The 13,541-nt window shown below is 42.7% G+C and overlaps 1 protein-coding gene across 1 annotated transcript; it reads left to right on the top strand.

Moving 5' to 3' along the window:
* The first annotated feature begins 1,875 nt into the window (after nt 1-1,875).
* On the top strand, nt 1,876-12,861 carry LOC143261149 (uncharacterized). The gene is made up of 4 exons (XM_076527756.1): nt 1,876-2,212; nt 2,292-2,369; nt 2,462-2,648; nt 12,689-12,861. The coding sequence occupies exons 1-4, from the start codon at nt 1,973-1,975 to the stop codon at nt 12,859-12,861; spliced, it is 678 nt and encodes a 225-aa protein (XP_076383871.1). The 5' UTR covers nt 1,876-1,972.
* The last annotated feature ends 680 nt before the right edge of the window (nt 12,862-13,541 follow it).

Genomic DNA, 13,541 nt, shown 5'->3' on the forward strand with positions numbered 1-13,541 from the left:
GACAATGTTTGTTGCGAACAAATGCAGAATACGTATTGAAATAATATCTGCAGTGGGCCCTCACCGTGGGAGGGAATGAATTGTAGGACGCGGAAATTGGAACCTTCCCATCTGCGTGCCGTACGCGGCCGGGTCTCAAGGACCGCTCGTAAAAGCAACGAGTTCCAGATCCTCGGCCTTCTAATTTCTTTCTTTAGGGACACACGAAGGCAATCAGCTTTCTTTACGACAATAATCATACAATTTTCTTTCGACCCCATCTGTTCGTCAAACAATACGAACATCCGTCCATACAACCGGGAAAGCATTTGTACGTGACGAAGATCCCAAAAAACGGAAGGGATATCTCGATGTCAGTGTTTACGATGATACAGAAATTTACGTGAAATATAAATGACGTATAAATGACACTAATCAGCTACTTCGACCCGTTGATTTTGTTTTGCAACTTCATTCTAATGATTGAGTATGGACTACAGCATATGTCAATATCATAAAAATCCGAGCAATGGAAGTACAAAAGCAAAAAAGCGAAAAAATGTATTTCCAGCAGTAACGAGAACTTTTGCTCTTACCATATCGAAACATATTACCGAAATCATAGTAACGAAACAAAATGCTCACTTACCTCTCCTTCATAATTTTTCTTTTGCTGTATCTTGGTGTGGTCAGGGTCAGTTTTTTCGATGCACCCCCCTTCATACGTCTAAGCAATTGGGAAGAAACCACATCCTCCCAATTCATTGAATTCACAACCTTTGGCATCGTTTCGCTACACTTTTGAAATTGTTAAATTTATCTGTTTCTATTGTTTACAATGAAATGCAGTAGAATAATGCCGAATAGAGTAGAATATAAAAGTAGAATCAAAAAGAATAGAATTGAATAAAATAAAATAGAATGAAGTAGAATGAAATAGAATGAAATAGAAAAAATCTAAAACTATAAGAAATAATAATCGCGCGCTTTGCACTCCTAGACCGTATCACTTGGAGAACAAATCACGACTGAACGCGACGTAAAAACGCAGATAACAGCTGAATGCGAGTCACGTTACGATAGTACTAATACATGTAGCATCATCGTCTACGAAAGTGTAAAACAATCATTTTCGAACTGCAAACAGCGGTAGCGGGAAATTCGAAATAGGGAAAGGAACCGTTGTGTGGGATCATGATTTGGACCAGGGTATGCTTGCGATGCTACCATTGGACATTGCCATTGGCAGACAACCAATGATAATATTTGAACCATTGGCAGACAACCAATGACATTATTTGAACCACTGGCCTATCATGTAGTCCCATTTAGTAAATCCCCCCACCACAAACACGGCTCCGAGACCGACACTGGGCCTAACTTCGAGCTGCGAAGGGTCGCAGTTTCATTCAACGTTCAAGTCTTGAAGTGATAGCATTAGGACGTGACGAACACATTGCATGTAAGTACATACAATTTCTGTTACACAACCATGGTAACGAAGCCTCTCGCATTCGTAATTGTAGCGAAACAAATGAATCATTCCAAGAATGTAAAAAATCTTATATAATAAACAGATATATAAACTATGTATATATGGTATTATTTAAGAATACTAAATGCAAATTAGAAATGTGCGTATCCGCTTCCTGTTACTTGCCAAGCATGTTTTTGGACCGTTCGAAAATGTGCGGTCTTTGAGGGCGTGTCGAACGCGCAGAGCCCCATCCGCAATGTGTTAAAATCACTAGAACAAATTTCTACAAACGTTTACGCACATTTCTAACTTGCATTTAGTATTCTTAAATAATACCATATATACATAGTTTACATATCTGTTTATTATATAAGATTTTTTACATTCTTGGAATGATTCATTTGTTTCGCTACAATTACGAATGCGAGAGGCTTCGTTACCATGGTTGTGTAACAGAAATATTTGCGGCTGGTTGCTTGTTGCTGATTAAATAATATTATTTTTTTTTTTAGAACTATGGAAGTTACAAGTGAGATGGATAAAGTTACGGACACAGCAACGGAGGAAACCTCCGCCACGGGGAGGGCGACCGCGGCAGCGGAGGAAAGCTCCGCCACGGAGACAGCGACCGCGGCAGCGGAAACATCCTCCGCGCCGCCAACAGCCACCGCGGTCGCAGGGAATTCGGAGGAGTCACTCGACTCGATTTTGACGCGGCAGCGGGAAATCGCTGCCGCATACGAGTCAGGGAGGGCTGTAAGTATATGCAATATGTGTACAAAATAGAATGTATATTTATAATATATATACTTATAATTCTGCTGTTATGTTACAGTCACAATGGAGGAACATATTGGGCCAACTGGCCAGAGGGGTGGCCAGGCCAAACCTGGCAAACCTTGTAGCGGCGAATGTAAGTAAATGAAAAATACTTTTATATATAATATAATATAGTAATATGTATAATATCTAATAATAATAATAATACATGCTTATATGTTTCAGAGAGAGCTGAAGAAGCTACTCAGGACAACGATGTATGGCCCCCTGAAGAGGGGGAAAAAAAGGAAAGGGAGAGGAGGAAGAGGAGGAAGAGGAGGAAGAGGAGGAAGAGGAGGAAGAGGAGGAAGAGGAGGAAGAGGAGGAAGAGGAGGAAGAGGAGGCAGAGGAGGCAGAGGAGGGGGGGTAGGGGGTAACTGTAAATATATACTTAAATTTTATTAAAATCGTCTTCATCATTTGTGTTCATTTTATTTACCAATTGCCCCATCGCCATCACTTTTTTCCTGATGTCCTATAATTATTCATCCTTACGTTTTTATATAAACGTAGTATATAAAGTACATGTCATTAAATTATTATTATGATAAAAAAATCCATTATTATTTTAATATATATTATTACTCACCTACCCGATTACTCGACGAGCGTTCTTGCTGCAACTGCCGCGCCGCTCACGACTGCCCCGCACGCCACCTTCCCCTGGTCTAGTAACCTAGCGCGCGGCAGAATATCTTCGTGACAACTGTTCGCATCAAGTAAGATGGACGTGTCAATATTCGAGTGAGCAGTTCCGGAGTTGGATATTTCGATTCAGAAAAGTCTAAGCTGGGGGGCTTCGGTTGTAGAAATGTCCATTTCTTTATTATTGTTGAGATATTAACAATATTCGACGAGCGTTCTTGCTGCAACTGCCGCGCCGCTCACGACTGCCCCGCACGCCACCTTCCCCTGGTCTAGTAACCTAGCGCGCGGCAGAATATCCTCGTGACAACTGTTCGCATCAAGTAAAATGGACGTGTCAATATTCGAGTGAGCAGTTCCGGAGTTGGATATTTCGATTCAGAAAAGTCTAAGCTGGGGGGCTTCGGTTGTAGAAATGTCCATTTCTTTATTATTGTTGAGATATTAACAATATTCGACGAGCGTTCTTGCTGCAACTGCCGCGCCGCTCACGACTGCCCCGCACGCCACCTTCCCCTGGTCTAGTAACCTAGCGCGCGGCAGAATATCCTCGTGACAACTGTTCGCATCAAGTAAAATGGACGTGTCAATATTCGAGTGAGCAGTTCCGGAGTTGGATATTTCGATTCAGAAAAGTCTAAGCTGGGGGGCTTCGGTTGTAGAAATGTCCATTTCTTTATTATTGTTGAGATATTTACAGTATTCGACGAGCGTTCTTGCTGCAACTGCCGCGCCGCTCACGACTGCCCCGCACGCCACCTTCCCCTGGTCTAGTAACCTAGCGCGCGGCAGAATATCTTCGTGACAACTGTTCGCAACAAGTAAGATGGACGTGTCAATATTCGAGTGAGCAGTTCCGGAGTTGGATATTTCGATTCAGAAAAGTCTAAGCTGGGGGGCTTCGGTTGTAGAAATGTCCATTTCTTTATTATTGTTGAGATATTAACAATATTCGACGAGCGTTCTTGCTGCAACTGCCGCGCCGCTCACGACTGCCCCGCACGCCACCTTCCCCTGGTCTAGTAACCTAGCGCGCGGCAGAATATCCTCGTGACAACTGTTCGCATCAAGTAAAATGGACGTGTCAATATTCGAGTGAGCAGTTCCGGAGTTGGATATTTCGATTCAGAAAAGTCTAAGCTGGGGGGCTTCGGTTGTAGAAATGTCCATTTCTTTATTATTGTTGAGATATTAACAATATTCGACGAGCGTTCTTGCTGCAACTGCCGCGCCGCTCACGACTGCCCCGCACGCCACCTTCCCCTGGTCTAGTAACCTAGCGCGCGGCAGAATATCCTCGTGACAACTGTTCGCATCAAGTAAAATGGACGTGTCAATATTCGAGTGAGCAGTTCCGGAGTTGGATATTTCGATTCAGAAAAGTCTAAGCTGGGGGGCTTCGGTTGTAGAAATGTCCATTTCTTTATTATTGTTGAGATATTAACAATATTCGACGAGCGTTCTTGCTGCAACTGCCGCGCCGCTCACGACTGCCCCGCACGCCACCTTCCCCTGGTCTAGTAACCTAGCGCGCGGCAGAATATCCTCGTGACAACTGTTCGCATCAAGTAAAATGGACGTGTCAATATTCGAGTGAGCAGTTCCGGAGTTGGATATTTCGATTCAGAAAAGTCTAAGCTGGGGGGCTTCGGTTGTAGAAATGTCCATTTCTTTATTATTGTTGAGATATTAACAATATTCGACGAGCGTTCTTGCTGCAACTGCCGCGCCGCTCACGACTGCCCCGCACGCCACCTTCCCCTGGTCTAGTAACCTAGCGCGCGGCAGAACGGGCTCATGAAGCAGGAATCAGTTTCATGAAACTCAGTTTGTGAAACAGTTTTGACGACATGGCAACATTGCGGCGAGGAATGAAATGTGGCAACCATGTTTAGTCGTCTTTTGATTCAAAATATTTTGGATGGAAGTGTAAAACTATGTAATTTGTCGATCTGTTTTATCGACTGTAAGTAACTATAGTTACCGGCAAGCTCGCTGTGGTGCATCTTTTGCTTGGAAGAGAACTGTGACGCTAGTAGTGAAGAATGTCGGAAGCTCGAGATGGTGTTTCCGATACACTATTCACATCAAGTAACCGTGTGTCTTAATTAACTAAGTAATCTACTGAAAATACACTCCACTGCCTTTGTACATGCCTTATCTCGGGGTCTTCGGATGCGAATTTTCGATTCGAGCTCTATATCTCTCGATATTTACGAAAAACTGTTAGCGGCGGCCATCTTGTGTCGTCTTTTTCGTGAATTGTCACCACTCTGGCCGAATATTGCAAATATCTCCGCAATAACTGCAAAACGGACATTTCTACATCCGAAGAACCCCAGTTTAGTCTTTTGGGAATCTAAATGTTCCACTTACGAACTGCACATTTCGATATTAAAGCGTCAGTTTTACTTGATAGAAACCTTTAAAACTAATATACGTATATGGATTTTCTTCTATGTGTGGGTCGTCATAGTGTGCAGTCTCCCGCCACCTTAAGAGCAGATTAGAGCAGACGGCGATGGCGACGGGACGCATCTCCAGCAGACAGTACGGGTTTACGCGCGGAAAGTCGACTGAAGATGCAATTGTCGAGTTGCGCCGCATGGTTGATGAGATCGAACATCGGCATGTGATCGCACTACTCTTCGACATTTCCGGAGCCTTCGACAACGTCTGGTGGCCCCTAGTGTTAGGTAGTCTTAGGAATCGAGACTGCCCGCGCAACGTCTTCGAGGTAATCTCCAATTACTTCAAAGACCGCAAGGTCAGTCTCACGGTAGGAACAGAAAGGATCTCCAAGCACGTGACAAGAGGATGCCCGCAAGGCTCCGTCCTCGGCCCCGCGTGCTGGAACCTTATGTTCGACGGTCTCCTGAGGTTACTCGAAACCTCAGTTGAGAATAGGTTCGTAGCATACGCGGACGACCTCATCGCCCTCGTGGGGGGAAACAGCCGCAGAGACCTAGAGATCGAGGGTCAACGCGTTGTCGACCAGATCGTAGGTTGGTGCAGGACAGCTAAATTAGAGATATCCGATTCGAAATCGGAAGCAATCGTACTCCGGAATGGGTACGTAGACAGGGAAAAAATAGGCCGACAGGGAGGATCGCGTCCCGATAGAAAAAGAAAAGCAGTCCGCGTATCGAAAGTAGACTTTCAGAAAAGACCGCCGGTCATTCGGATCGGAGCGAGGTCAATTAAATTCAAGAATACAGTTAGATACCTAGGCGTCCACTTAGATAGGGACATGGGTGTCCGATCCCATTGTTAATATATCAGCGACAAAACCGGGTCACTCTTCGCGAAACTTGGCAGGTTGGCGAGACGAGGATGGGGGCTCGGTTTCAGAGCACTCTCGGCTGTGTACCGCGGGGTCTTCATCCCGGTAGCGACTTACGCCGCCGCCGGATGGGCCGGAGGGTGCACGGCAGGGGAGTTGGGAATACTCGGAGCCGCTCAGCGACGTGCTCTCATCGCGGTGACCCGTGCATACCGCCGGTCATCGTGGGATAGCATGTGCGTGGTGGCCGGTACCCCCCCTATCGGACTTGAGCTACAACAGGCCAAAGCCCTTTACCAGGTCAGGAAAAATATGGATGCCAGGATCGGTAACATCGTGGTCCCAGCGGGAACTAACGATGCGAAAATTAGGATCGTGGCTGAGGTGAAAAGGGTGTGGCAATCCATGTGGGACTCTTCCCACAAAGGCCGCACAACTTTCACCTTCTTCAGCAGTATCGAGAGAAGGATGGCGGCCGGGTGGATGGTACCGAACCACTTCACCACACAAGTCCTCACTGGACATGGGAATTTCCGTTCGCGCCTCTTCGCGTACGGGGTTGCCGACAGCGAGGCGTGTGGGTGTGGTCACGGGTCGGACACGGTAGACCACTTCCTTCTCCACTGCAAGGACTTCGACCCGCAGAGAGAGAGGCTCTGCAGTCACCGAGGAGAAAGGTCATGTGCTTAGTGTGCTCAGTGTCCTAAAAAAAGTGCGATTAACCCTGTGGGCCAGATATCCCTGAAGTGTGTCTTTAACAGGCACTGCCTGTACATTAAAGGATTCCAAGGCGGCGGACAATCGCCGGTCAACCTATTATTGTGAGGGAGCTGCAAACGAGTGGAATATAAGTGGGCTGCCATGCCCAAAGGGAAAAAACTGCACAATGGCAGGCAGCCATAAAAGAAAATTGGACACTATCTCAGCCGAAGCGGACCGCACGATCCAACTAAAGCTTGGGGTAAGAAACTTTGATAAAGAATTTAGTGCGCGGAACTATGATAAAATATTTGAAAGCACCAGAAAGGTCCACAAACCTAACCTTGCTGTCTCGAGGAGAGGCGGACAAGGCCCAAGCCAGACCAATGGCGAGACCGATAGTGACGGATTTCGCCACCCATCTAAGACAGCGCCACGGGAAAGCCTAGGGGACTCTCAGAGGGCACCAGCTTCGTCATTACCAATAAATACAATCTCCTCGCGACAGAGTGCACTGAGAACAAAGAAACGGAGGGGACTCCCGAAAATGTCACCACACCAAAAGGGAAGGGCAGAATGCCACCAATATATATAACAAAATCAAAGATAAAAACTATAATAGCATTGATTTCAGAAAATAAACTTAACACAGAGTCATTTATGGTAAAACAACTAGACGAAGATACTGTGAGGCTCAACGCCAGTGATGAGAGAGGGAGTCTCTCTGCTCACTTTAAAAGCATGGAAATCCTGAAAGAAAATAACCTCCAATTCCACTCCTTCACCCCAAGCCATCTTAAAAACAAATCATTCGTCCTTAAGGGCATTCGAGGGGGCTTCAATGAAGCTGAGGTAATGCTGCATTAGAAGAACTCAAAATCAATAACATAAGCATAACCAAAATTAACAAACTACAATTTGACCGCACAAATAGCAATAAATACCATTTTATAGTGCAAATAGACAAAAATAGCAATCATCCGGAGCTACTCAAAATCAAAAAACTGCTAAGCCAATCAATAAGATGGGAAAGGCTTAGAAAGCCTAAAATTTTCCAATGCAAAAACTGCCAAAGAGTAGGTCACGCCAGCTCTAACTGCAACATGGGGTACAGGTGCGTCAAATGCGCACAAAGCCATGAACCGGGAAAATGCAACATCGAGAAATCAGGTAATAAAAACGTGCTAAAATGCGCTAACTGCGGGGAAAATGGGCACCCGGCCTCTTACCTGGGCTGCCCATATATGTCTATGATAATGAACATGAAGAAGCAAGAACACGAAAACAAAAACAGGAAAGCTTTCGAAAAAACACAAAAAATTCACAGACAAATTGACCCCAGCATTTCATACGCAAACATCACAAAAACAATAGAATTCCATACACACAACATATGGCACAACCCGAAACACACACCAGAAACGAAAGGCTCACCCCCCCCCCTCCCCCCAAGAATGCTGACCAACAGCAACGAAAGAACACAATTTCAAGTAACGGACAATAATAACCACAACAACATAAATATAAGCCAAATACTCGATATATTCAGAAGTAGCTTAGACGAAATCAAAGAGCAACTAGTCGATTTCAATAATAAAATCACCCAAAATACACTGAGAATCGATTACTTAGCACAATGGTCAATCGAGTAATGGCTCACACAACGACCAGCAACCCAATCAAAATATCAGCGATAAATGTAAATTCACTGTGCACAATTAAGAAAAGACTAGACTTACAAAAATATATTGAAGCTTACAAACACGACATTATACTGATCTCAGAAGCCAAACTTAACAACAAACACAAACTGAAATTAAACAACTACGACATAATTAGGACAGACAGAGCTCCAAACTTGAAGAAAAATAGAATCATAGAATACACAGTGACAATAATAATAGTAAACTCAAAAAAAACATTACTCATCTTCAGCATATACGCCCCACAATCCACAAAAAAACACATTCATAATCGAGTTTGAACAACTTTACAAAGACTTTCATCTGGACAACGAAAACATTTTCTTCATCATAGCCGGCGACATAAACGCCAGAAATACACAATGGGGTGATTCAAACGCGAACGACAGGGGCAGACGATTACTACAATGGGAGGTCGACAACAGTATATCATATAAAACAACAATCTACGCAGCTGCCAACCCTACGTACACCAAAGCAAACTCTTTCCTGGATTACTGCATAACAGACAGCAGATTAGAAATACTGAACCTCAACAACAACAAAATAAGGACAAACCCATACGATAGTGATCATAATGCAGTAACATTCGCAATAGAACCAACCACACTGTTCCAAGGAATAACACCAACTCCTCCTAAAGCCCACTCATTCAACTATAAAAAAACTAATTGGCGAAAATTCGCCAAACGGGCCGATAAGCACCTAAAAAATAAACTACCGAATAATAGGAATCTCACGATAAATGAAATAGACGAAGGTATCAGCTACCTCGAACTGCTTATCACAAAAACAATTAAAGAAATAGTCCCAACAAATAAACCTAGCAATAAAAATTATTGTCAAAAATACATTAGCAATAACACTAAAAAAACTACACGCGGCAAAGTCATGCCTAGTATCAAAATTGTATTTCATCAGGTACCAAAGCTCGAGCAAGCACAGCAGACAAGAGACAAACAGAATTAAACGGACAATAAAAATACTCAATAAAAAACTCCACATTGAAATCTCTAAAGCTGCAACCGCATACTGGGCCTCCATCATTAAAAATATAAACTTCAAGGACGCCAATGAATTTTTCCCGACCATTAACAGGATACTGAGACCACAAAAACACATTAACATCGAAAACCTCAGACTTGATATTAACAAAAACGAATTTAACAAAGAAGTAGCGAAAAGTTTACCAGACAGGACCGACAACAACGAACTTTACATTACAGATCCGATTACTAAACTCGAGATAATAGGAAAGTATCTGGAAAGAATAAATTCACCAAGATACACTAACACCAATACAACCACCAAAAGACTGGCAGACGAAACAACAGACAAATACAGCAAAATAGCAATAAGAATGACAGATACAAAGGCAACTTTTACAACATTCACAGACGCTAACCCAGCATACAGGCCAGTACACCTGGATAAAGAAACCAATCATTTCATTTCTGGCAGTGAAGTAAGCGAAATTATCAAAAAGCTAAATAATTAGACTTCGTCAGGGCTGGACAACATCCCATCAATTGCCATCAAAAATCTACCGACAACCATCATAATAGAATACACGATACTCTTTAATAACGCAATTAACCACGCCTATTACCCAAACAGATGGAAACAAGCTAAAATCCTACCGATACTAAAAAAAGGTAAAAACCCAGGAGAGCCACAAAGCTACAGACCCATTAGTCTCACTATGAACATTTGAACACAATATTATACCAGATAACCAATTCGGATTTAAGAATAAACTTTCTACCACACACGCAATTCACAAATTAACTTCTGACCTCAACAATTACCTACACAACGGACTGACAATGGGGCCAATATTGCTAGACCTTGAAAAAGCATTCGATTCAGTTTGGCATAATGGGCTAATTCATAAACTAGACAAATACCAATTTCCAGCAGGACTAATCCTACTAATAGCAAATATGATCAAAGGAAAAACGTTCCGCATATGGGACGGAACGAAAATGTCTACCACCACATTCAAAATCTCAGAAGGCCTACAACAAGGAACAGTAACATCACCAAACTCTTCAACATTTATAATAGCGAAGTTATAAACGAATTCGGACTCAACACCGTAGACAGACTACACTCGATTGCCTACGCGGACGACTTAATAATCTACAAAGCTGACACGGACGTAGGACAAATCAAAAACTCACTACAAATGACATTAAACCACATCACTGACTACTATACAAACTGGAACTTGAAAATTAATCCCACCAAAAGTGAGCTAATATTCTTCCGCAGACCGGTGAAACAAATCAAATACTCAAACGTAGTAAAGATAGAAAAAGCAACAATCACAGCTAAAAACATTCACACTAACGAAACTGTTGAAATCCCCCCAAAAAAGCTAGTAAAATATCTAGGAGTACAACTGGATCATCTACAAAGACTGAACAAACACCACATTACGCAACTGGACAAAGCCAGAAGAACCTTCAAAGCTAACTCTAGACTTTTCTACAACAAAAATCTTTCCACCAAAGCCAAACTTATTTGCTACCAGCTATTAGTTAGACCCATATTAACGTATGCCGCACCCATATTCTGGAACACCGGGCCAACAATTATAGAAAAAATAAGAAGATTTGAAAGATCATGCTTAAGAACATGCCTCGGCCGATATAGAACAGCTGAATCAAATTACACCAAAAGAATCAGTAACATTAAAATATACACAAAAGCTGATATGCCAAGAATAGACTGCTTCAACTTAAAACTCACCCGAAATTACTTCAGCAGGATTGGCCACACCAAAAATCAAATAATAATAGACACAATGAAAACGGAAGAATAATCAGACACAATGAATAATCCAAGATCAACATAACTTACTCATAATCTACCATAGGAATAGACACTCCGCTAATAAGAAAATCAATCCAGACGACAACAAATACATACGAGAACAATCCAACTACTCAACAGCACTCTCTATCAAGGACAAAATGGACAGGGATAGACTAAACAAAGATTACTCCTGGCTAGCTAACGACGCCAGGCACATTGACGAACTCCGCAGAAGAACCCGTAAAAAGTGAAAAAATAGACTAAGTTCCGGAAAAACAAAGGTCATTAGTTATTATCAGTGATTGTCTTAAGACCTGTATACAATCCTTAAATAGCGCAAAATGCTTAACAGCAACATTAGTTTTAAGTTCCCTTGTAAATAGATCCTCCGAACCCTAACCCACCCATCCCAACTCCTCACCCCACACCTACTGCCTTATTTATTTATGTTTTAATTAGCCTAAGTCATATTTAAGATAGATGGTAAAAGTTTTTTTAAGACTCTTCCTTTTCTTTTACTAACAACTAACGATACAAGACTGATAGCATATAAATCTCTCGCCCTAATAACGTGCCTAAAACATATCATATTATCATAGCTAGCTATAGAGTTTATCCAAATTGATAACTAATAGCTATCAAAATTTTATTATTAATGTTAAAAGTATTTTTAAGTAGGATTATTCTCTGTATATTATGACTGAAATGAGAAAAATAAACTTACTTTAAAAAAAAAAAAAAAAGACAAAATCTGATATAATACTGTCGATCAATCCGTCGGAATTAAAACAAATAAAGGATTGTAGAACATCGAACGAGGTATGGCGGAAACTCGAGCAGATCTACCAATCACGGGGGCCTGCGCGTAAAGCAACGCGCATAAACGAGGGCGAAGATGTTCGCGAACACCTCAGGAAATTCTTTGATGCTGTCGACAAACTACACGAAATGGACGTGGATATCAACGCAGATTTGCTGGCAATTTTGTTGCTGTATAGTTTGCCACAGAGTTTCGAAATTTTACGCTGTGCAATTGAGTCGCGTGATGAGTTGCCACCTCCCGATACTCTTCGAATTAAGATCATCGAAGAAAGCGACGCACGCAAAAATGAATCGTATGACACGGTGCCTAACGCTATGGTTGCCGGAAGACGTGTAAGACCAAATTATGGGAAAAATAATTATAACAGAGCTGCGGAAAATATACCGATGACGACCGCTCAAAACCGAAATGTTTTCGATGTCGGAAATTCGGCCATATAGCATCCGAGTGCCGCAAGGGTAGAAACACGAGACACTCGGCTAAAGGTGCTAGCAGCGATATCTCCTTCTACACAACGTCGGAATTCGGGCAAAAATGCGAAATAACACGAGTGAATAACGGGGTGAGCGACGGACAGTGGCAGCACGCCTCACCTGTGCAAGGATCTAAATAGCTTCGAATATATCGACAAAAGGCTGCATGGAAAATTAAATCTTGCAAACAATGCGTCGACAAACATTAACGCGAGTGGAACTTTGCGCATAGTTATCGATGAAAGGGGTTCAGAAAAGAACTTGACGCTAGAAGACGCTCTGTACGTACCGGACCTAAGAACAAACCTGTTATCGGTCGGGAAAATAACGGATCGTGGATACAGAGTGCTTTTCACAAAAGATCAAGCCAAAGTCATCGATGGTAAAGGCAATAACAATTTGACCGCCATTCGTAAAAATGGCCTATATTACGTGACGAAAAAGGGGTCCACACACAGGGCCATGGCAGCAGACGAGGACGCAGCGAAGTCGCAACGGAACAACGAGCTCGAGATATGGCACAGGCGGCTTGGACATTTAAATCAACAGGATCTACTGGAAGCGAGGCGGAAGTGCATCATACCGAGTGGCAACGTTGAAGATTTTAAACGGACATTGTGTTGCGAAATTTGTATCGAAAATAAGATGACGCAAACACCGTTTCCGGAACAATCGAAGCGTGCGACGGAAGTCTTAGAAATAATTCACAGCGATGTCTGCGGCCCCATGCGAACGCACTCACACGCAGGTAACAGGTATTTCGTCACGTTCATTGACGATTATTCTAGGTGGTGCGAAGTTCGGTTTATAAGATCAAAGG

Source organism: Megalopta genalis, unplaced genomic scaffold (genome assembly GCF_051020955.1).
Source record: "Megalopta genalis isolate 19385.01 unplaced genomic scaffold, iyMegGena1_principal scaffold0038, whole genome shotgun sequence".
Classification (NCBI taxonomy): Eukaryota; Metazoa; Arthropoda; class Insecta; order Hymenoptera; family Halictidae; genus Megalopta; species Megalopta genalis.